The sequence below is a fragment of the Salmo salar genome, chromosome ssa10 (genome assembly GCF_905237065.1).
Source record: "Salmo salar chromosome ssa10, Ssal_v3.1, whole genome shotgun sequence".
In the NCBI taxonomy this organism is placed as follows: Eukaryota; Metazoa; Chordata; class Actinopteri; order Salmoniformes; family Salmonidae; genus Salmo; species Salmo salar.
In genome coordinates, this window is record NC_059451.1 from 59763258 (window position 1) to 59788961 (window position 25704).

Consider the following 25704-nt stretch of genomic DNA (forward strand, 5'->3'; position numbering starts at 1 on the left):
GTCAACGAACTGCTGTTTACCTTTCAGATATCAGACAGGAAGGAAGAGGAGGTTAAAAAACCCAGATAGCTTGTCTGCCAAATGGCACCATATTCTGTACGTTTTTACATAGGCAGCCCAAAATACCAATTACAATAGTTTAACTTCACTGAATAAAAAAATAAATAAATTAATATGCAACAATTCCAAAGACTTTACTGAGTTAACAGTTCGTAAGGAAATCAGTCAATTCAAATAAATTCATTAGGATTTAATCTATGGATTTCACATGACTGGGAATACAGATCAAAACTCATTTTATTTGTCACATGCGCAGAATACAACAGGTGTAGACTTTACAGTGAAATGCTTACTTACAAGCCCTTAACCAGTTTTAAGAAAATACAAACTAAAGTAAAACATTTAATTTAAGATCAACAACAAAATAACAAGGTTATATACAGGGGGTACCGGTACCAGGTAGTAATGAGGCTATATACAGGGGGTACCAGGTAGTAATGAGGCTATATACAGGGGGTACCGGGTAGTAATGAGGCTATATACAGGGGGTACCCTTTATAAAGGGGGTACCCTGTCATGTTGAGATGGGTTTCCCTGTCTTACTTTCTGTCATGTTGAGATGGGTTCCACTGTCTTACTTTCTTCTCTCCACACCACTATGATCTCTATAGTGGTCCACTGGTCTCCATACCACTGTGAACTATATAGTGGTCCACTGGTCTCCACACCACTGTGATCTCTATAGTGGTCCACTGGTCTCCACACCACTGTGATCTCTATAGTGGTCCACTGGTCTCCACACCACTGTGATCTATATCGTTTATTATCATAGTTTCTCACAGATCCTGGCTTCCACTGTTAGAATGGCTGGGCGAGAGGTGGTCAGCCTTTTTTCATATCTGGGTCCAAACACAAGCCGAGATCTACCCGCTCAGATTTTTTTTTTTTTAAATGGCTTTTAAAAAAAACGTAAGCCTATACAACAACCAGTTGATGGACTAGGAATGTCTTGGAGATGGACGTGACCACTCTGCTTTAGGAAGGTCAGGCTGGTTCTTCTCTTCTGGGGGCTGATATTACAGTCTCAGTCCCCGGGGGGGACTGAGACGCAACGTCTACATCAGAGAACTGCTATAACACACACACACAAGTACACACACCGTACACACATACACACGTTAGAATGTTAGTATGTAAATGACCACGAGTCAATCTGTCAAACCACCTCTTTATTATGTTTGATTGACAGTGGAAACAGCCAATAAAAACATTTGCATTCTGATTGACAGTGGGGTAAAAAGCCAATAAAAAGTGTGATTTTAGTTAACAACAAACTTCTATCTGGTTCTTTTAACAAAGGAAGGGAGCTATTTTCAATGCAGGACATTCTGCTCACAGAAAGGAAGGGGACTACTTTCAATGCAGGACATGCTGCTCACAGGAAGGAAGGGGACTACTTTCAATGCAGGACATGCTGCTCACAGGAAGGAAGGGGACTACTTTCAATGCAGGACATGCTGCTCACAGGAAGGAAGGGGACTACTTTCAATGCAGGACATGCTGCTCATAGGAAGGAAGGGGACTACTTTCAATGTAGGACATTCTGCTCACAGGAAGGAAGGGGACTACTTTCAATGCAGGACATTCTGCTCACAGGAAGGGAAGGGGACTACTTTCAACTAAAACCATAGACATGGATGTACAAATAAATAGGACGGGATAACTTGGTGTGTGTGTGTGTGTGTGTGTGTGTGTGTGTGTGTGTGTGTGTGTGTGTGTGTGTGTGTGTGTGTGTGTGTGTGTGTGTGTGTGTGTGTGTGTGTGTGTGTGTGTGTGTGTGTGTGTGTGTGTGTGTGTGTGTGTGTGTGTGTGTGTGTGTGTGTCTCAGTGTTGTGTGTGTGCGTCCGTTAGAGGATCACACATTTGCCTTTCTCCACCCAGGGGTTGGCCCTCATCAGCTCTGGGTTCAGGAACGGGTCGTCACACACACACCCCTCGATCCATTTCACCAGCCTGCCGAGAGAAAACACACACACACGCACCCCGTTAGACCACACCCCTCGATCCACTGGGATTCAATCCGATCTCAGGTTGAGGTTCTAGGTGTTTTTTAAAGGTTCTGATTGGGCCGACATCGTTTACCGTGAATAGGATCTCCCCGAAGGCGGAAACATTTGCCTTTAAAAACCCACAATGGGTTTGAATCCCAGACTTAAACAAGGTTGCTAGTTTGAATCCCGGACTTAGACAAGGTTGCTAGATTGAATCCCGGACTTAGACAAGGTTGCTAGATTGAATCCCGGACTTAGACAAGGTTGCGAGATTGAATCCCGGACTTAGACAAGGTTGCTAGATTGAATCCCGGACTTAGACAAGGTTGCTAGATTGAATCCCAGACTTAGACAAGGTTGCTAGATTGAATCCCGGACTTAGACAAGGTTGCTAGATTGAATCCCGGACTTAGACAAGGTTGCTAGATTGAATCCCGGACTTAGACAAGGTTGCTAGATTGAATCCCGGACGTCGACAAGGTTGCTAGTTTGAATCCCAAACTTAGACAAGGTTGCTAGATTGAATCCCGGACGTCGACAAGGTTGCTAGATTGAATCCCGGACGTCGACAAGGTTGCTAGATTAAATCCCGGACTTAGACAAGGTTGCTAGTTTGAATCCCAGACTTAGACAAGGGTGCTAGATTGAATCCCGGACGTCGACAAGGTTGCTAGTTTGAATCCCGGACTTAGACAAGGTTGCTAGTTTGAATCCCGGACTTAGACACGGTTGCTAGATTGAATCCCGGACGTCAACAAGGTTGCTAGTTTGAATCCCGGACTTCGACAAGGTTGCTAGTTTGAATCCTAGACGTAGACAAGGTTGCTAGTTTGAATCCCAGACTTAAACAAGGTTGCTAGTTTGAATCCCGGACATCGACAAGGTTGCTAGTTTGAAACCCGGACTTAGACAAGGTTGCTAGATTGAATCCCGGACTTAGACAAGGTTGCTAGTTTGAATCCCTGAAGTAGAGAAGGTTTCTAGATTGAATCCTAGACGTAGAGAAAGTTGCTAGATTGAATCGCAGATGTAGAGAAGGTTGCTAGATTGAATCCCGGACGTCGACAAGGTTGCTAGATTGAATCCCAGACTTAGACAAGGTAGCTAGATTGAATCCCGGACATAGACAAGGTTGCTAGTTTGAGTCCCGGGCGTCGACAAGGTTGCTATATTGAATCCCGGACTTAGACAAGGTTGCTAGATTGAATCCCAGACTTAGACAAGGTTGCTAGATTGAATCCCAGACTTAGTCAAGGTTGCTAGATTGAATCCCGGACGTCGACAAGGTTGCTAGATTGAATCCCGGACGTCGACAAGGTTGCTAGATTGAATCCCGGACGTCGACAAGGTTGCTAGATTGAATCCCGGACTTCGACAAGGTTGCTAGATTGAATCCCGGACGTCGACAAGGTTGCTAGATTGAATCCCAGACAAGGTTGCTAGATTGAATCCGGGACGTAGACAAGGTTGCTAGATTGAATCCCGGACTTAGACAAGGTTGCTAGTTTGAATCCCGGGCGTAGACAAGGTTGCTAGATTAAATCCTAGATGAGACTTTTGTTTTTACAACCCGACCCAACAATCCAAACTATTCACTTCACTATTGTTTCTGCCTGAACAGCTTTAAATATGTCAACCAAAGTGCAACAGCCTAGTGGTTAGAGCACCGGGCCGGTCAACGAAAGGTCGCTGGTTTGAATACCGGAGCAGAACAAGCTGAACAATCTGTTGATGTGACCTTGAGCAAGGCATTTAAACCCATAATGATTTCCAGGGAGGGACATACTACTGTGGCTGACCCTGTAAAACAACACATTACACTGCACCTATCATACTACTATGGATGACCCTGTAAAACAACACCTGTCATAACACTGGGGGTAGAGACCAGAAGGACACTGGGGGTAGAGACCAGAAGGACACTGGGGGGTAGAGACCAGAATGACACGGGGGTAGAGACCAGAAGGACACGGGGGTAGAGACCAGAAGGACACGGGGGTAGAGACCAGAAGGACACGGGGGTAGAGACCAGAAGGACACGGGGGTAGAGACCAGAAGGACACGGGGGTAGAGACCAGAAGGACACGGGGGTAGAGACCAGAAGGACACGGGGTAGAGACCAGAAGGACACGGGGGTAGAGACCAGAAGGACACTGGGGGTAGAGACCAGAAGGACACTGGGGGTAGAGACCAGAAGGACACTGGGGGTAGAGACCAGAAGGACACTGGGGCAGAGACCAGAAGGACACTACCTACTCAGTAACAGTGATGGAGGATTTCTCTCTGTTGATGGCCAGCTGGTAATGAAGACTGTCCACCTCTCTCTTCATCTGGGGAAGGTCCAGGTCCTCCATCTGCTCACATTACATAATACACACGTTACATTATACACACGTTACATAATACACACGTTACATAATACACACGTTACATAATACACACGTTACATTACACACATGACATAATACACACGTTACATAATACACACGTTACATAATACACACGTTACATAATACACACGTTACATAATACACACATTACATTATACACACGTTACATTATACACACGTTACATAATATACACGTTACATAATACACACGTTACATAATACACACGTTACATAATATACACATTACATTATATACACATTACATAATACACACGTTACATAATACACACGTTACATTATACACACGCTACATAATATACACGTTACATTATACACACAATACATAAATACAGACAATACTCTGCTACCAGACATATCTATACAGTCTACACTCTGCTACCAGTCTACACTCTGCTACCAGACAAATCTATACAGTCTACACTCTGCTACCAGTCATATCTATTCAGTCTACACTCTGCTACCAGACATATCTATACAGTCTACACTCTGCTACCAGTCATGTCTATACAGTCTACACTCTGCTACCAGACATGTCTACACAGTCTAAACTCTGCTACCAGACATATCTATACAGTCTACACTCTGCTACCGGTCTACACTCTGCTACCAGACATATCTATACAGTCTACACTCTGCTACCAGACATATCTATACAGTCTACACTCTCCTACCAGACATATCTATACAGTCTACACTCTGCTACCAGACGTGTCTATACAGACTACACTCTGCTACCAGACATATCTATACAGTCTACACTCTGCTACCAGACATATCTATACAGTCTACACTCTGCTACCAGATATATCTATACAGTCTACACTCTGCTACCAGACATATCTATACAGTCTACACTCTGCTACCAGTCTACACTTTGCTACCAGACATATCTATACAGACTACACTCTGCTACCAGTCTACACTCTGCTACCAGACATATCTATACAGTCTATACTCTGCTACCAGTCTACACTCTGCTACCAGACATATCTATACAGACTACACTCTGCTACCAGACATATCTATACAGTCTATACTCTGCTACCAGTCTACACTCTGCTACCAGACATATCTATACAGTCTACACTCTGCTACCAGTCATGTCTATACAGTCTACACTCTGCTACCAGACATGTCTACACAGTCTAAACTCTGCTACCAGACATATCTATACAGTCTACACTCTGCTACCGGTCTACACTCTGCTACCAGACATATCTATACAGTCTACACTCTGCTACCAGACGTGTCTATACAGACTACACTCTGCTACCAGACATATCTATACAGTCTACACTCTGCTACCAGACATATCTATACAGTCTACACTCTGCTACCAGACATATCTATACAGTCTACACTCTGCTACCAGACATATCTATACAGTCTACACTCTGCTACCAGTCTACACTTTGCTACCAGACATATCTATACAGACTACACTCTGCTACCAGTCTACACTCTGCTACCAGACATATCTATACAGTCTATACTCTGCTACCAGTCTACACTCTGCTACCAGACATATCAATACAGACTACACTCTGCTACCAGACATATCTATACAGTCTATACTCTGCTACCAGTCTACACTCTGCTACCAGACATATCTATACAGTCTACACTCTGCTACCAGTCATGTCTATACAGTCTACACTCTGCTACCAGACATGTCTACACAGTCTAAACTCTGCTACCAGACATATCTATACAGTCTACACTCTGCTACCGGTCTACACTCTGCTACCAGACATATATATACAGTCTACACTCTGCTACCAGACATATCTATACAGTCTACACTCTGCTACCAGATATATCTATACAGTCTACACTCTGCTACCAGACATATCTATACAGTCTACACTCTGCTACCAGTCTACACTTTGCTACCAGACATATCTATACAGACTACACTCTGCTACCAGTCTACACTCTGCTACCAGACATATCTATACAGACTACACTTTGCTACCAGACATATCTATACAGTCTATACTCTGCTACCAGTCTACACTCTGCTACCAGACATATCTATACAGACTACACTCTGCTACCAGACATATCTATACAGTCTATACTCTGCTACCAGTCTACACTCTGCTACCAGACATATCTATACAGACTACACTCTGCTACCAGACATATCTATACAGACTACACTCTGCTACCAGACATATCTATACAGACTACACTCTGCTACCAGACATATATACATATATATACACAGTCTCCTATATGACCAGAACGTACATGTCTGGTGTGTGGTGTGTGTGTGTGTGTATGTGTGTGTGTGTGAGACTGATGAAACTGGGTCATGTGCCTTTATTTAGGTCATTTAGCTGAGCAACAGTAACAGATATATTATATATTATTATATTATTATATATTACAGATATTTATTATATTATTATATATTACTGATTTATATTATATTATTATATAGCTCAGCTTGGATCATATATGCATAGACACTGAATAAGAATACAATATACTTCTGATTTAAAATGTGGTTATATATTTATAGAAGTCTATGATTGTGTTTATATATATATATATATAAAATTGTTTTATAGTGTGAAATGATTATTATAAACGTCACTGATTCTCTGTTCTCCCTGGTCTCCGCGCTCATCATCACAAACCGCCGTTTCACGGAAGGAAAAACATGCCGTTTCTGTCGTTCAGTTCCGGTAAATCCCCCGGTTTTGAGAACACACGTTAAATCCCTAACCAAACCCGGTTTTTATACAGAGAAGATAACAGATAACGTTTAATTTTTAACGTCGAGACAAAACCAGAGAGCTGTTACCGTGATGCAGCTGCTGTCCTCCGTCTGTTTTTTCATCTGCCCTATTTTTTATTTATTAAATAAACCGATAATCTCATCCTGCCCGGGAAAATAAAAACACATTATCTCGATCAAACAAAGAAAGAGACAGCACACCGTTAAACCCTGGGTGTTTATCTAGAGAATAGAAACGGCATCTATATCCAGAGATGTTATTATGCTGATATAATACACGTTATTAAACGGTATAAACGTTACCCGGTGCTCTATTAGCCTAAAAGCGTTTCTCCTTATGAATATTGTTCTGAAGGCAGCACCGCCATAAAGTCATCAAATCTGATTTAAAACTATAACCCCTTAACCACTGTTAACCCTAATGCCCTAACCTTAACCACTGTTAACCCTAATGCCCTAACCTTAACCACTGTTAACCCTAATGCCCTAACCTTAAACACTGTTAACCCTAATGCCTGAACCTTAACCACAGTTAACCCTAATGCCTTAACCTTAACCACTGTTAACCCTAATGCCCTAACCTTAACCACTGTTAACCCTAATGCCTTAACCTTAACCACTGTTAACCCTAATGCCCTAACCTTAACCACTGATAACCTAATGCCTTAACCTTAACCACTGTTAACCCTAATTCCTAACCTTAACCACTGTTAACCCTAATGCCTAACCTTAACCACTGTTAACCCTAATGCCTTAACCTTAACCACTGTTAACCCTAATGCCCTAACCTTAACCCTAATGCCCTAACCTTAACCACTGTTAACCCTAATGCCTTAACCTTAACCACTGTTAACCCTAATGCCTTAACCTTAATCACTGTTAACCCTAATGCCCTAACCTTAACCACTGTTAACCCTAATGCCTTAACCTTAACCACTGTTAACCCTAATGCCCTAACCTTAACCACTGTTAACCCTAATGCCCTAACCTTAACCACTGTTAAACCTAATGCCTTAACCTTAACCACTGTTAACCCTAATTCTTAACCTTAACCACTGTTAACCCTAATTCCTAATCTTAACCACTGTTAACCCTAATTCCTAACTTTTAACACTGTTAACCCTAATGCCCTAACCTTAACCACTGTTAACCCTAATGCCTTAACCTTAACCACTGTTAACCCTAATGCCCTAACCTTAACCACTGTTAACCCTAATGCCCTAACCTTAACCACTGTTAACCCTAATGCCCTAATCTTAACCACTGTTAACCCTAATGCCTAACCTTAACCACTGTTAACCCTAATGCCTTAACCTTAACCACTGTTAACCCTAATGCCCTAACCTTAACCCTAATGCCCTAACCTTAACCACTGTTAACCCTAATGCCCTAACCTTAACCACTGTTAACCCTAATGCCTTTTACCTTATATTAAAAGACTAAAAAAAGCCTTTTTGTTTTCATGAATTTGTACAATATATAAAACAATGTTTCCGTTACATCTGGGGCCTATCTAACGGGGATTTATTTACATGATGTAGACGGTATAGACGGTATAAACTGGGGCCTATCTAACGGGGATTTATTTACATAATGTAGACTTTATAGACGGTATAAACTGGGGCCTATCTAACGGGGATTTATTTACAGATTGTAGACGGTATAGACGGTATAAACTGGGGCCTATCTAACGGGGATTTATTTACATAATGTAGACGGTATAGACGGTATAAACTGGGGCCTATCTAACGGGGATTTATTTACATAATGTAGACGGTATAGACGGTATAAACTGGGGCCTATCTAACAGGGATTTATTTACATAATGTAGACGGTATAAACTGGGGCCTATCTAACGGGGATTTATTTACATGATGTAGACGGTGTTGATAAGAGAATTATCTAATAAAGGTAAATGAATCAATAAACCATGATGAATTATTAGTCATACAGCAGGTTTAATGAATAATCAATGTAATGATCAATGTAGGGATCGATTAGTCTGATTAGTTCCGGAAAGTCCAGGAACCACTGGAGAGGGAAAGAAATGTGTGTATGCAATTAGTATAGAGAGATAGAGAAGCAGATGGTCAAGGGAGTAAAACCTCAGAGAGTTCCTAACCTTGAAGGAAAGGAACAGGCTGAGCCAGAAGGTGATAAACAGTGTGAGAAGTTTATGGGGGTTGCAGGTCACCAACGGATTGTGTGTAAATGCATGTGCGTAAGTAAGCAAGAACTATATAATGACTGTTTTGTTATCCTGACGCCAGAACGTTCTCTGAATAAAGTTACAGAAACCTTTTGCAGAAAGCTGAGTCCTTGCCTAATTATTTTAACCCATTGTCTTACAAACCTTGGGCATTAGTCAAGGCGAATTGATTATTGATTATTATCATCAAGATATAAAATTCCTATAACAGGTAGAGACGGTATAAACTGGGGCCTATCTAACGGAGATTAATTTACATGATGTAGACGGTATACACGGTATAAACTGGGGCCTATCTAACGGAGATTTATTTACATGATGTAGACGGTATAGACGGTGACAGACCGGATGATGATGCTACTACACTATTAACAGATTCATCACGGAAGGAGGACGGGGGTTTCTTACCGTTTTACCGGAGACCTGGTGCTTCTGGTCGTGAGGTTCTGACCCAGATGAGCTGTAGCCCTGGGTTTAGCCGATGTTCCCAGACAGACAACACGCGATTTACACCCCCCTTTCCTTTCCCAAAACTAACGAAAACGGTACAAGTGGAGGCCTCGAGCTCTAACGGGGAATTGGCGGTGGTTAGAGCGGAAAAAAATCAGGAAACGCTCGAGCAGCTCCCGGTAGACAGGACCGACTACAGCGCAAGAGGACCGACAATCCGCTTCTATCATCTGCCTGTGGAACTGCCTCTCTCCCTCTCTCCCTCTCTCCTCCTGTCTTCTATCAGACGCTCTCTCTCTCCCTCTCTCCTCCTGTCTTCTATCAGACTCTCCCTCTCTCCTCCTGTCTTCTGTCAGACACTCCCTCTCTCTCCCTCTCTCCTCCTGTCTTCTGTCAGACGCTCCCTCTCTCCCTCTCTCCTCCTGTCTTCTGTCAGACGCTCCCTCTCTCCACCTGTCTGCTGTCAGACACTCCCTCTCTCCCTCTCTCCTCCTGTCTTCTATCAGACGCTCCCTCTCTCCCTCTCTCCCTCTCTCCTCCTGTCTTCTATCAGACTCTCCCTCTCTCCTCCTGTCTTCTATCAGACACTCCCTCTCTCCCTCTCTCCTCCTGTCTTCTGTCAGACGCTCCCTCTCTCCCTCTCTCCTCCTGTCTTCTGTCAGACGCTCCCTCTCTCCTCCTGTCTGCTGTCAGACGCTCCCTCTCTCCCTCTCTCCTCCTGTCTTCTATCAGACGCTCCCTCTCTCCCTCTCTCCCTCTCTCCTCCTGTCTTCTATCAGACTCTCCCTCTCTCCTCCTGTCTTCTATCAGACGCTCCCTCTCTCCCTCTCTCCCTCTCTCCTCCTGTCTTCTATCAGACTCTCCCTCTCTCCTCCTGTCTTCTATCAGACACTCCCTCTCTCCCTCTCTCCTCCTGTCTTCTGTCAGACGCTCCCTCTCTCCCTCTCTCCCCCTGTCTTCTGTCAGACGCTCCCTCTCTCCTCCTGTCTGCTGTCAGACGCTCCCTCTCTCCCTCTCTCCTCCTGTCTTCTATCAGACACTCCCTCTCTCCTCCTGTCTTCTATCAGACGCTCCCTCCTGTTTTCCCCAGGAGAGATCAGTGGCGCCGCTATGTTTGGTAGTCAAACACAGAGACAGAGAGAGAGAGAGAGAGAGAGAGAGAGAGAGAGAGAGAGAGAGAGAGAGAGAGAGAGAGAGAGAGAGAGAGAGAGAGAGAGAGAGAGAGAGAGAGAGAGAGAGAGAGAGAGAGAGAGAGAACCTGTATGGAAATCCCATCAGGCAAATGAAGCGGACTGGCTGGAGTTCAGTCTAACCTGAACAGGCTGGTCTGAGAGACAGACTCTAACCCCGTAATGACGTCAACGAACTGCTGTTTACCTTTCAGATATCAGACAGGAAGGAAGAGGAGGTTAAAAAACCCAGATAGCTTGTCTGCCAAATGGCACCATATTCTGTACGTTTTTACATAGGCAGCCCAAAATACCAATTACAATAGTTTAACTTCACTGAATAAAAAAAAATAATTAATATGCAACAATTCCAAAGACTTTACTGAGTTAACAGTTCGTAAGGAAATCAGTCAATTCAAATAAATTCATTAGGATTTAATCTATGGATTTCACATGACTGGGAATACAGATCAAAACTCATTTTATTTGTCACATGCGCAGAATACAACAGGTGTAGACCTTACAGTGAAATGCTTACTTACAAGCCCTTAACCAGTTTTAAGAAAATACAAACTAAAGTAAAACATTTAATTTAAGATCAACAACAAAATAACAAGGTTATATACAGGGGGTACTGGTACCAGGTACTAATGAGGCTATATACAGGGGGTACCAGGTAGTAATGAGGCTATATACAGGGGGTACCGGGTAGTAATGAGGCTATATACAGGGGGTACCGGGTAGTAATGAGGCTATATACAGGGGGTACCCTTTATAAAGGGGGTACCCTGTCATGTTGAGATGGGTTTCCCTGTCTTACTTTCTGTCATGTTGAGATGGGTTCCACTGTCTTACTTTCTTCTCTCCACACCACTATGATCTCTATAGTGGTCCACTGGTCTCCACACAACTGTGAGCTATATAGTGGTCCACTGGTCTCCATACCACTGTGAACTATATAGTGGTCCACTGGTCTCCACACCACTGTGATCTCTATAGTGGAACATATATCTCTTTATTAAACCCTCTGGGTAGCCATTTGATTAATTTTTCAGCAGTCTTATGGCTTGGGGGTAGAAGTTGTTAAGGAGCTTTTTGGACCACTTAGTGGACCTCTATAGAGATCAGTGGTGTGGAGACCAGTGGACCACTATATAGCTCACAGTGGTGTGGAGACCAGTGGACCACTATAGAGATCATAGTGGTGTGGAGACCAACCAACACCACTATATAGTTCACAGTGGTGTGGAGACCAGTAGTGAATGCATACATTTCATTTCATACATTTTTTTTTCTGTGCTGGCCCTCCATGGGAATCAAACCCACAACCCTGGCGTTGCAAACACCATGCTCTACCAACTGAGCTACAGGTAACCCCTGTTTTAATACATTTGCAAACATTTCTGTAAACCTGTTTTCGATTTGTCATTATGGGATATTGTGTCTAGATTGCTGAGGATTTTTTAGTATTTAATATATTTTAAAGGCTGTAACGTAACAAAATCCAGTATAAACTGACGGTGTACACCAGGTGTACCCAGTATAACTAACGGTGTACACCAGGTGTATCTAGTATAAACTAACAGTGTACACCAGGTGAATCCAGTATAAACTAACAGTGTACACCCGGTGTATCCAGTATAAGCTAACGGTGTACACCAGGTGTAACAAGTATAACTAACGGTGTACACCCGGTGTATCCAGTATAAACTAACGGTGTACACCCGGTGTATCCAGAATAAACTAACGGTGTACACCAGGTGTATGCAGTATAAACTAAATGGTGTACACCAGGTGTATCCAGTATAGACTGACGGTGTATCCAGTATAAACTAACGGTGTACACCAGGTGTATCCAGTATAAACGAAACGGTGTACACCAGGTGTATCCAGTATAATCTAAATGGTGTACACCCGGTATATCCAGTATAAACTAACGGTGTACACCCGGTGTATCCAGTATAACCTAACGGTGTACACCAGGTGTATGCAGTATAAACTAAATGGTGTACACCAGGTGTATCCAGTATAGACTGACGGTGTATCCAGTATAAACTAACGGTGTACACCAGGTGTATCCAGTATAAACGAAACGGTGTACACCAGGTGTATCCAGTATAATCTAAATGGTGTACACCCGGTATATCCAGTATAAACTAACGGTGTACATCCGGTGTATCCAGTATAACCTAACGGTGTACACCAGGTGTAGCCAGTATAACTAACGTTGTACACCAGGTGTATCCAGTATTAACTAACGGTGTACACCAGGTGTATCCAGTATAATCTAAATGGTGTACACCCGGTGTATCCAGTATAAGCTAACGGTGTACACCCGGTGTATCCAAACTGATGGATGAACAGACAGACAGGTTAGGAGGTGTTACTATACATACAGACAGACAGACAGACAGACAGACAGACAGACAGACAGACAGACAAGGAGGTGTTACTATACAGACAGACAGAGACAGACAGGTTAGGAGGTGTTACTATACAGACAGACAGACAGACAGACAGACAGACAGACAGACAGACAGACAGACAGACAGACAGACAGACAGACAGACAGACAGGTTAGGAGGTGTTACTATACAGACAGACAGACAGACAGACAAGTTAGGAGGTGTTACTGAACAGACAGACAGACAGACACAGACAGACAGACAGACAGACAGACGTAACATCCTATTCAACTGCAGGGTTTAGCTCCGTCCCTGCTCTAACTCAACCAAGGCCCCGGTGAAGAGTATCTGAACCAGGCGTGTTAAAGCAAGGCTGGAGGAGAAGCCTTCCCAGCGGGTAGTTCAGAGAACCCTGGGGGGGATGCGTTCAGCAGGACAAAACGTTTTAGAAACGTTCAGATAAAAATATGTAACGTAGAACAAGCATGTCTATCTGACATGTAGTCAAGAGGGAATCGTGTGTTTCTATCTGCAACAGCCCTGGCTGTAACCTGGAACGGCCTATCGACTCACCCTGCGATCCTATTGGCCAGCTCCATACAAGAGGGGGAGGAGTTAGCGGAGAACAGGACCAATCGGTCCGTTAGTTTGTCTACATGGGTCTTAGCCCCTCCTTCTGGGTGCGTGTCCAAACCCTGTCTGGGTTGCCACACTTCATTGAGACCGTCCTGGAAAAAAACACACACAACATTATTACCACACAAATCAAATTTGCCAAATACAACGGTGACCTTACTGTCAAATGCTTACTTACAAGCTCTTAAACCAACAATACAGTTAAGAAAATAGTGGTAAGAAAATTAAAATTACATTAAATCACAATAAAATAACAATAATGTGGGTAAACACAGTCTGGGGTTTTGCTCAGTGGACGAACCACTGTCTTGAGTGGGTTTCAATTACCCACTAGGTTATATTAACAGACAACCATGAACCTGCTATAAAAAACATTCACACAGAAACACTAATCACTTCACCTCTGTGTCCTGTAGCGAGCTACTGTAGCTACCTGTCCTTCCAAGTCATCCTTCCGTGTCATCCTTCCGTGTCATCCTTCTGTGTCATCCTCCCCAAGTCATCCTCCCAAGTCATCCTCTCCCAAGTCATCCTTCCTAAGTCATCCTTCCAAGTCATCCTCCCACGTCATTTTGGACGCAGAGTAACGACAAACATGAAAGACGGAAGATAAACCAGCTAGTACTATGAAAGACGGAAGATAAACCAGCTAGTGCTATTAAAGACGGAAGATAAACCAGCTAGTACTATTAAAGACGGAAGATCAACCAGCTAGTACCATGAAAGACGGAAGATCAACCAGCTAGTACTATTAAAGACGGAAGATAAACCAGCTAGTGCTATTAAAGACGGAAGATAAACCAGCTAGTGCTATTAAAGACGGAAGATAAACCAGCTAGTGCTATTAAAGACGGAAGATAAACCAGCTAGTGCTATGAAAGACGGAAGATAAACCAGCTAGTGCTATGAAAGACGGAAGATAAACCAGCTAGTGCTATTAAAGACGGAAGATAAACCAGCTGGTACTATTAAAGACGGAAGATAAACCAGCTAGTGCTATTAAAGACGGAAGATAAACCAGCTAGTGCTATAAAAGACGGAAGATAAACCAGCTAGTGCTATAAAAGACGGAAGATAAACCAGCTAGTGCTATTTAAGACGGAAGATAAACCAGCTAGTGCTATTAAAGACGGAAGATAAACCAGCTAGTACTATTAAAGACGGAAGATAAACCAGCTAGTGCTATTAAAGACGGAAGATAAACCAGCTAGTGCTATAAAAGACGGAAGATAAACCAGCTAGTGCTATAAAAGACGGAAGATAAACCAGCTAGTGCTATTTAAGACGGAAGATAAACCAGCTAGTGCTATTAAAGACGGAAGATAAACCAGCTAGTGCTATTAAAGACGGAAGATAAACCAGCTAGTGCTATTAAAGACGGAAGATAAACCAGCTAGTGCTATTAAAGACGGAAGATAAACCAGCTGGTACTATTAAAGACGGAAGATAAACCAGCTAGTACTATTAAAGACGGAAGATAAACCAGCTAGTGCTATTAAAGACGGAAGATAAACCAGCTAGTGCTATGAAAGACGGAAGAAAAACCAGCTAGTACTATTAAAGACGGAAGATAAACCAGCTAGTGCTATTAAAGACAGAAGATAAACCAGCTGGTGCTATTAAAGACGGAAGATAAACCAGCTAGTACTATTAAAGACGGAAGATAAACCAGCTAGAACTATTAAATAAGTAGCTAAGATCCCAAAACATCAAAGCCTGATGATGACTTGGTTAATGTTTTGTTTTAAATCTGTTGTGTTGTGACTAGTGGCAGGACCCCAGGAGTTTATGGCATCCCCTGGTGGTTACCATGGTGATACCGGTGATGGGACCCACGTGGCTGCTCAAGCACTTCCGGATAGCTAACGTTAGCTAAACAACAAACTGAAGTTCTTTACATACCAAAACCACTTATATTTACACATGTTTTCAAGTCTAAACTAACAAGAATATAACTAGATAGTTAGAGTTACAGTTATATAACACTTTAACTGAGATACTTTAGTTTTTTTTTTTTTAAGTTAGCCAAGGTAAAGTAGTATATAGCATTAAATGTGTTCAGGTTGCGATGCCTTGAGGGACTGACAGACAATTATAAACAACACCGTTAATCTAATAAATCTCTCACCAGTTTGTTTTCGGTGTAAAAAGTCGCATTAATTTTTTCCTTTACAAATCACAAGTCAACACATTGGAGACATGACCTTCTGTTATTATTAACAGCTGTTTAATTAACAGACAGTCACAATGGTAGAGTTTAGTCTCTCCACCTGACTCTTTCTGCTTTTCACAAAGAAAGATATTATATTTTACAGAGATCTTGTGTTAGAAATAGTCACCAATTTAGTTTTTACTCTGTTTTTTTATCCTCAGTAGTGTAGAATTTATTATGCTGTTTAATTAAACTGACCTGTCCGACGGATACGGAAGTACCCCGGAGAAATATAAATATCTGAACCAAAGAGTTTCTAAACCAAGAGGCGCAACATTGCGATACTTCCGGGAACAGAAATAGACCTAAACTGACCTGTCCGACGGATACGGAAGCACCCCGGAACATAAATATCTGAACCACTTCCGGGAACATTTATGAAATAGACCTAAACTGACCTGTCCAGGCGTGTTTTGAGAAATCAATGAGAAGAAGTGAACAAATCTTCCTTATATAGAGTTGTTAATTTTCACCTGAAATCTTTAAAGTCACAATCTAGATTCAAGACAATGTTTTTAAAAGTAGTTGAACCGTGTTATTACTCTAACCTTGTGAAAATAACTAATTGACACGTTTTCATTTTCGGCAGAAACAACTTTATATAATATATATATATATCACAATAGCGTGACTTTGATTTTTTGCGCAGTTCGGCCATGACGTCGCCTATAATAAGTGTGATCGGTGGATTTCTATTGGAGAAGCAGTTTATTCTGGACCATCCAATCACAAGCGAGAAAAAACAACTTTAACCCGGAAATAGTTAACCCAAAGAGTTTTACCGCGGAAATTAAGCAGACAGACAGACGTGAGAAGAATTAAAAACAAATAAAAAACCACTGAACAGACTAAAAAAAGTAGTATTAAATAGATATTATTGTCATCATATTATTATTATACACTAGTAAAAGACCTCGGCAGGTCAGTCACATAGAGATATTAAACTTTGACCGACTACTATGGACGAGGAGTACGACGAGATGTTCGGGACACCGGACGAGTACGAACAACAGTTCGCCGATGAGCTGCAGGTTCTGGCTGAGATGGACTGTGAGTAGTAGTCAAGCTAGACGGAATAACAAGTTAGTCTGGTTAACACTTAAATATCCAACAGTATTATTATTATTATGATGATTAAACCGACTGGACGTCAGGTGATATAATAGTCAAGCTAGACGGAATAACAAGTTAGTCTGGTCAACACTTAAATATCCAACAGTATTATTATTATTATGATGATTAAACCGACTGGACGTCAGGTGATTATAATAGTCAAGCTAGACGGAATAAAAAGTTAGTCCGGTCTGGTCAACCCTTAAATATCCAACAGTATTATTATTATTATTATTATTATTATTATTATTATTATGATGATTAAACCGACTGGACGTCAGGTGATATAATAGTCAAGCTAGACGGAATAACAAGTTAGTCTGGTTAACACTTAAATATCCAACAGTATTATTATTATTATTATTATTATTATTATTATTATTATGATGATTAAACCGACTGGGCGTCAGGTGATATAGTAGTCAAGCTAGACGGAATAACAAGTTAGTCTGGTCTGGTCAACACTTAAATATTCAACAGTATTATTATTATTATCATTATGATGATTAAACCGACTGGACGTCAGGTGATATAATAGTCAAGCTAGACGGAATAAAAAGTTAGTCTGGTCTGGTCAACACTTAAATATCCAACAGTATTATTATTATTATTATTATGATGATTAAACCGACTGGGCGTCAGGTGATATAATAGTCAAGCTAGACGGAATAAGAAGTTAGTCTTGTCAACACTTAAATATCCAACAGTATTATTATTATTATGATGATTAAACCGCCTGGACGTCAGGTGATATAATAGTCAAGCTAGACGGAATAACAAGTTAGTCTGGTCTGGTCAACACGTAAATATCCAACATTATTATTATTATTATTATTATTATTATGATGATTAAAACGACTGGACGTCAGGTGATATAATAGTCAAGCTGGACGGAATAACAAGTTAGTCTGGTCTGGTCAACACGTAAATATCCAACATTATTATTATTATTATTATTATTATTATGATGATTAAAACGACTGGACGTCAGGTGATATAATAGTCAAGCTAGACGGAATAACAAGTTAGTCTGGTCTGGTCAACACTTAAATATCCAACAGTATTATTATCATTATGATGATTAAACCGACTGGACGTCAGGTGATATAATAGTCAAGCTAGACGGAATAACAAGTTAATCTGGTCTGGTCAACACGTAAATATCCAACAGTATTATTATTATTATTATGAATAAACCGACAGTGCGTCAGGTGATGTAATTGTCAAGCTAGACGGAATAACAAGTTAGTCTGGTCAACACTTAAATATCCAACAGTATTATTATTATTATTATTATGATGATTAAACCGACTGGGCGTCAGGTGATATAGTAGTCAAGCTAGACGGAATAAAAAGCTAGTCTGGTCTGGTCAACACTTAAATATCCAACAGTATTATTATTATTATTATTATGATGATTAAACCGACTGGACGTCAGGTGATATAATAGTCAAGCTAGACGGAATAACAAGTTAGTCTGGTCTGGTCAACACTTAAATATCCAACAGTATTATTATTATTATGATGATTAAACCGACTGGACGTCAGGTGATATAATAGTCAAGCTGGACGGAATAACAAGTTAGTCTGGTCTGGTCAACACTTAAATATCCAACAGTATTATTATTATTATTATTATTATTATTATGATGTTTAAACGACTGGACGTCAGGTGATATAATAGTCAAGCTGGACGGAATAACAAGTTAGTCTGGTCAACACCGAAATATCCAACAGTATTATTATCATTATTATTATTATTATTATTATGATGATTAAACCGACTGGGCGTCAGGGATATAATAGTCAAGCTAGACGGAATAAGAAGTTAGTCTGGTCTGGTCAACACTTAAATATCCAACAGTATTATTATTATTATGATGATTAAAACGACTGGACGTCAGGTGATATAATAGTCAAGCTGGACGGAATAACAAGTTAGTCTGGTCAACACCGAAATATCCAACAGTATTATTATCATTATTATTATTATTATTATGATGATTAAACCGACTGGGCGTCAGGGATATAATAGTCAAGCTAGAAGGAATAAGAAGTTAGTCTGGTCTGGTCAACACGTAAATATCCAACAGTATTATTATTATTATGATGATTAAACCGACAGTGCGTCAGGTGATATAGTAGTCAAGCTAGACGGAATAACAAGTTAGTCTGGTCAACACTTAAATATCCAACAGTATTATTATTATTATTATGATGATTAAACCGACTGGGCGTCAGGTGATATAGTAGTCAAGCTAGACGGAATAAAAGTTAGTCTGGTCTGGTCAACACTTAAATTTCCAACAGTATTATTATTATGATGATTAAACCGACTGGGCGTCAGGTGATATAATAGTCAAGCTAGACGGAATAACAAGTTAGTCTGGTCAACACTTAAATATCCAACAGTATTATTATTATTATGATGATTAAACCGCCTGGACGTCAGGTGATATAATAGTCAAGCTAGACGGAATAACAAGTTAGTCTGGTCTGGTCAACACTTAAATATCCAACATTATTATTATTATTATTATTATTATTATTATTATTATTATTATTATTATGATGATTAAAACGACTGGACGACAGGTGATATAATAGTCAAGCTGGACGGAATAACAAGATAGTCTGGTCAACAACGAAATATCCAATAGTATTATTATTATTATTATTATTATTATTATTATTATTATTATTATTATGATGATTAAACCGCCTGGACGTCAGGTGATATAATAGTCAAGCTAGACGGAATAACAAGTTAGTCTGGTCTGGTCAACACGTAAATATCCAACAGTATTATTATTATTATGATGATTAAACCGACTGGACGACAGGTGATATAATAGTCAAGCTAGACGGAATAACAAGTTAGTCTGGTCAACACTTAAATATCCAACAGTATTATTATTATTATGATGATTAAACCGACTGGACGACAGGTGATATAATAGTCAAGCTAGACGGAATAACAAGTTAGTCTGGTCTGGTCAACACGTAAATATCCAACAGTATTATTATTATTATGATGATTAAACCGACTGGACGACAGGTGATATAATAGTCAAGCTAGACGGAATAACAAGTTAGTCTGGTCTGGTCAACACGTAAATATCCAACAGTATTATTATTATTATTATGAATAAACCGACTGGACGACAGGTGATATAATAGTCAAGCTAGACGGAATAACAAGTTAGTCTGGTCAACACTTAAATATCCAACAGTATTATTATTATGATGATTAAACCGACTGGACGTCAGGTGATATAATAGTCAAGCTGGACGGAATAACAAGTTAGTCTGGTCAACAACGAAATATCCAATAGTATTATTATTATTATTATTATTATTATTATTATTATTATTATTATCATTATTATTATTATTATGAATAAACCGACTGGACGTCAGGTGATGTAATAATCAAGCTAGACGGAATAACAAGTTAGTCTGGTCAACACTTAAATATCCAACAGTATTATTATTATTATTATTATGATGATTAAACCGACTGGACGTCAGGTGATGTAATAATCAAGCTAGACGGAATAACAAGTTAGTCTGGTCAACACTTAAATATCCAACAGTATTATTATTATTATTATTATGATGATTAAACCAACTGGGCATCAGGTGATATAATAGTCAAGCTAGACGGAATAACAAGTTAATCTGGTCTGGTCAACACTTAAATATCCAACAGTATTATTATTATCATTATTATGATGATTAAACCGACTGGGCGTCAGGTGATATAGTAGTCAAGCTAGACGGAATAAAAAGTTAGTCTGGTCTGGTCAACACTTAAATATCCAACAGTATTATTATTATTATTATGATGATTAAACCGACTGGGCATCAGGTGATATAATAGTCAAGCTAGACGGAATAACAAGTTAGTCTGGTCAACACTTAAATATACAATAGTCAAGCTAGACGGAATAACGCCACAGGTGCGTTAGCATACCACACCCGTGACATGCCTTCGGCGCGTCACAGTCCCTCGCCTCGTGCTCCGCAGATCCACAATACCTACACTTCTTTGTACTGCACGAGGCGAGGATATGACCATAGGCCATACAACGCCTGCAGAACGGGGGCTGACGGGCATAATACAACGTCCCCCTGTCAGCCCCCAGGGAGAACATCGCCGGCGGATGGAGGTAAACCCCCAACCGCTCAGGGTCCTCCCTGAGCAACGCCTGGAATCCTCTCTTCCCATCCCAGAAGCCCAGGGAGTCCCTGAGGAGCCTCACCGAGGAGACATTGTCCATGTAACGCCCAAGGAACGTCCTCACCTCATCGTCCTTCACATGAGGGTTATACATAATAACCGTGACCACCCGGAAATTGTTTTTTCCCAGGCTGGTCACCTCGTAATGACACATCGGTCCATCCTTTCCCACTTCTCTCGCCCTCCTCATCACCTCCTCATACCTTTCTTCTTTGTGGAGCGTCACGTCGTAAGCCACCTCCAGTGGGTTCGCCTGGAGGCACAACACTTCTCCCACCTCCAACTTTAGGATCCCAATCAATATTGTTCTCCCAAAGGTCTCCCTCCCAAACGGCTCCATCTCCTTGTTCCTCCAGGCGAACCTCACCGTGTACCCTATCCCGACTCCAGGCATCTTGTTTGGAGCATGTCGAGCCATCTTGAAAAAAGCTCTCTTAAAAAGAAGCCACTAGAAAAAGTATATATTTTTTTGAAAATTGAAAAAAAACGTCTCCCACACTCCAAACCTTTCCTCCCTCCGGCCTTCCTTCGACCTTTTGGCTCAGCGGGCTTTAAGACACCTCAGTGCCAAGCTTGTATCTAAGCCAAAAGGCCGAGAAGCGATAACCCACAAATTGACCCCTGCACCCGCCGGGCCCCCGGGGGTTTGGCAAAAGTTGGCTCCTCCCCACCCAACGCTTCCCTGGTGACAGGCAGGTGTTTTTTTTTTTTTCAAGTCGCTAATGCGTCTTTAAGTCACTAGCTCTTTAAGCCTAGTGCGACTATTTGTTCAATGCCCGGCAAATAAGCCAGTCATCGTCGGGCTTGAACTCAATTGCCCGAGCGACTACTTTGAGTGGAAAAATACGCCGGTCGGTCAGCCGGCTTCAAGTCAAACGCCTGAGCAAAAAGCCTCGGCGTCATCTCTGTCAATTTCTCTTGAAACAAGATACCGGGCTCTGCCAGAAGCAAAGCCCTTCCAAAAATACGTTGAACTCGTAAGTGTTCCTCTCCACGGAAGTCTTTAGTAAAAGGCGAAAGGCTTGTGCGTAATGAAGAGAAACCAGAGTCGTATGGAAGTCAGAGGTCGGGGCCCGAGACACACACTGTGCACTCTAGGCCGGGTCCCCGCGGGTGGTCCCCGAACCCACTCTTCCAAGTTTTCGAGGGCTGTGGGTAAAAAGTCACAGACAGACAGACAGACAGACAGACAGACAGACAGACAGACAGACAGACAATCCTGGTGAAGTGATTGTATTTTTTTGGGGGGGTCAAAAACAGACAGACACACACACACACACACACACACACACACACACACACACACACACACACACACACACACACACACACACACACACACACACACACACACACACACAATCCTGGCCAATGTTTTTATTTATTTATTTTTTATTATTTATTTTTTAAGTAAAATGGCGGGAAAACGGGGGACACCATGAAGGGGGCTTCGCCCTTGTTTCAGTTTGGATGATTCTTCTTTTTTCATTCCTTCTCTTCTTCTGCTAGCTGTTTTACATAGCTTTGTGTATTTCTTTCCTTGACAATGGGAGAAAAGTGTTGCACCGTTCCCGGAGGTACTGCAATACCGGGTCGATGCGTGGAGCGGACGGAGCAAGCCCCATTTCCGACTCCCTGTTCGAAAAATCCATTTAATATGTAGTCCCCCGATGGGGGACGTATCAGATATTAAACTGATAAGAACAGATATTTTTTATTTTATTTTATTTTTTTATTTTTTATTAATACAAAAATTTACAATTTACTGTGACATTCTTTTTCCATCAATACTTTCCCAGTTTCATGCAAGTTTTACACTTCCCCAAATGCCTTTACAAAAGTCTTCCCCATACACGTGTTTGTCCATTTCAATCACATTTCTTAACTTCCATACAAACAAATAAAAGGCATCTGCTGGTACCGTTGTATCTTTCTCCTTTTTAATACAAACATTTCCTTTTTCCCACAGTACCAGCTTCCCCAAACTGATCATACTCCACACTGCTCTAAACTCTTTCTTTGGCAATGTTAGGATCTCCTCTCCATACACAATATTCTTACCATTCAAAACAATATTGTTGCAGACCATGTTAATGAAAGGTGTGCACTTTCCAAAGAAATCTTTTGCAAAACCACACTCCCAGAATACATGCATTACTGTTTCGCTTTTTTTGCACCTGGGGCACTCTGCGTTCACTGCACAGTTGTGTCTATACATCCTCTCCTTTACGGCCAACCTATTTAAAGCACACAGCCATCCCAAATCCTTGCACTCATTATCCATCCATTTTGGTTGTATCCCCTCCCAATTAACTGCTTTCAAATCAGCCTCATATCTCTGCTCCCAATTTTCCCTTATAATTTCATACATTTTCCTGTGGTCTAATAAGACCTCTCTTTCCATTTCCTTTATGTGTATTTTCAGAAATGATATGGCCTGCGTGTAATACTCAGGTTTTACCTCTGCATTCGGAACCCTGTTGTCCCAAGGTAACATCCCTCTTAAAGTAGACCCGAACCACATCCTAACAAAGAAAAATGATTTATGCTGTATTCCTTTCAACAAAGTTTTACACATCTGATTGAGGAAAAGACAATCCAGTTTCACCGACAAACATGGGATGTCTCTCCCTCCCTTTGATACTTTCCCATACATCATCTCTCTCTTTACGCTTTCATATGAGCCACCCCATATAAATGAAAATATCAACCTTGTCACAACGATTTTACTCTTGGCATTGATTGGGAACACCAGTGCCAGGTAAATTAAAGTTGGTAATATATCTGTTTTTATTGCCATAATCTTTCCGCTGATCGTTAACCTTCTGCTTTTCCACATGTTGAGTTTTACCTTTACTTTTTCAATCTTTCCTTCCCAATTTTCTTTTATTCCGTCCTTTTGAAAGAAATACACCCCTAATATTTTTAACCCATCTTTACAGACAGTTATGCCTCCCTTGCCCTCTGTTCTCCCTTCCCAGGCGCCACAGTACATCATAGAAGACTTCCCCAAATTTATTTTTGACCCCACTGCTTCTCCATAAGTTTTCAACAGTACGATCGCCCTGTCTATCGCCCGGTCGGAGCATAGGAACAAAGTGGTGTCGTCTGCATACTGGGCGATTCTAACCCTTTCTCCGTTACTCCCTGGGATATGCACCCCGTCTATACCTTTATCGTTCCTTATCACATTAGCTAGTGGTTCAGCAAATAGCACGTACAGTAGTGGTGACATTGGGCACCCCTGTCTCACCCCACCTTCTTGAAGTACCGGTTTGCTGAAAAACCCGTTGATTTGCACTCTACTGTATGCTTTATTATACATTGTCTTAATCCAATGAACAAAAATCGTGCCACAATTCATTCTTTCTAGAATTGAGAACAGGAAGTCATGACTGACCCTGTCAAAAGCCTTCTCCTGATCAACGTTCAACACACACAAAGGTAGGTTTCTGTCTTTGGCCCAAACGATCACATCCCTGGTTAACTGTAGGTTGTATGTTGCGGACCTATTCATAACCCCGCATGTCTGGTCTTCATTAACCAGGCTAGGCATCACCTCTTTCAGTCTATTTGTTATTACTTTCCCCAAGATTTTGTTGTCCACATTTAGCAAAGTAATGGGCCTCCAATTTTTTAAGAGCTCTTTTCCTCCCTTCTTGTATATTAAGCTTACTACACCAGACCTCATAGATTCCGGCATCATCCCATCGACCAAGATCTCTCTATACACCTCCAGTAAGTCCTCACCTAGGATTCCCCAAAAACAACAGTAAAATTATTTTGGTAATCCATCACACCCGGGAGTTTTATCAGCTTTCAGAGATTTCAATGCCTCCTCTATTTCCTTTTTGGATACTTCTCTTTCTAAATTTGTTCTTTCTTCATTATTTAGCTTTTTGCTTATATTATTTAATAATTCCTCCGCTCTTGCATTATCCACTTCTCTTTTCTTAAACAAAGCTTGATAGAACTCCTGAGCATGCGTCATTATATCTTCTTTTTTGGTGACTTTCCCCCTACCTGTTTCTAATTCGGAGATTGCACACCTTCTCTGTT

General features: G+C 41.2%; 1 protein-coding gene, 1 non-coding gene and 1 pseudogene across 3 annotated transcripts; all 3 read right to left on the minus strand.

Moving 5' to 3' along the window:
- Nucleotides 1-1214: 1214 nt before the first annotated feature.
- On the minus strand, nt 1215-10248 carry LOC106586030 (guanine nucleotide-binding protein G(I)/G(S)/G(O) subunit gamma-13). 2 transcript variants are annotated; one of them, XM_045688007.1, is made up of 3 exons: nt 9826-10248; nt 4308-4405; nt 1215-2013 (listed from the first exon to the last, which is right to left on the minus strand). In XM_045688007.1, exons 2-3 carry the CDS (start codon nt 4403-4405, stop codon nt 1908-1910), a joined length of 204 nt encoding a protein of 67 aa, XP_045543963.1. In that variant the 5' UTR covers nt 9826-10248; the 3' UTR covers nt 1215-1907. The 2 variants fall into 2 exon arrangements, with proteins under 2 accessions (XP_045543963.1, XP_045543962.1); XM_045688006.1 differs by lacking the exon at nt 9826-10248 and adding an exon at nt 7275-7536.
- A 12331-nt stretch (nt 10249-22579) lies between these two features.
- LOC123724783 (U5 spliceosomal RNA) lies at nt 22580-22696 on the minus strand. Its single transcript, XR_006757260.1, has one exon. It is a non-coding gene; the product is annotated as a U5 spliceosomal RNA (small nuclear RNA).
- Nucleotides 22697-23200: 504 nt separating this feature from the next.
- Nucleotides 23201-23404, minus strand: LOC123724705 (uncharacterized; annotated as a pseudogene).
- Between the last annotated feature and the right edge of the window lie 2300 nt (nt 23405-25704).

Excerpts from the sequence above, each read along its gene's own strand:
- LOC106586030 (XM_045688006.1), bottom strand. The coding sequence starts at position 7,310 with ATGAAAAAACAGACGGAGGACAGCAGCTGCATCACG. Across the intron at positions 4,406-7,274 it reads AGGACAGCAGCTGCATCACG|ATGGAGGACCTGGACCTTCC; the intron begins GTAACAGCTCTC and ends TAATGTGAGCAG. Across the intron at positions 2,014-4,307 it reads TCCTCCATCACTGTTACTGA|GCTGGTGAAATGGATCGAGG; the intron begins GTAGGTAGTGTC and ends TTCTCTCGGCAG.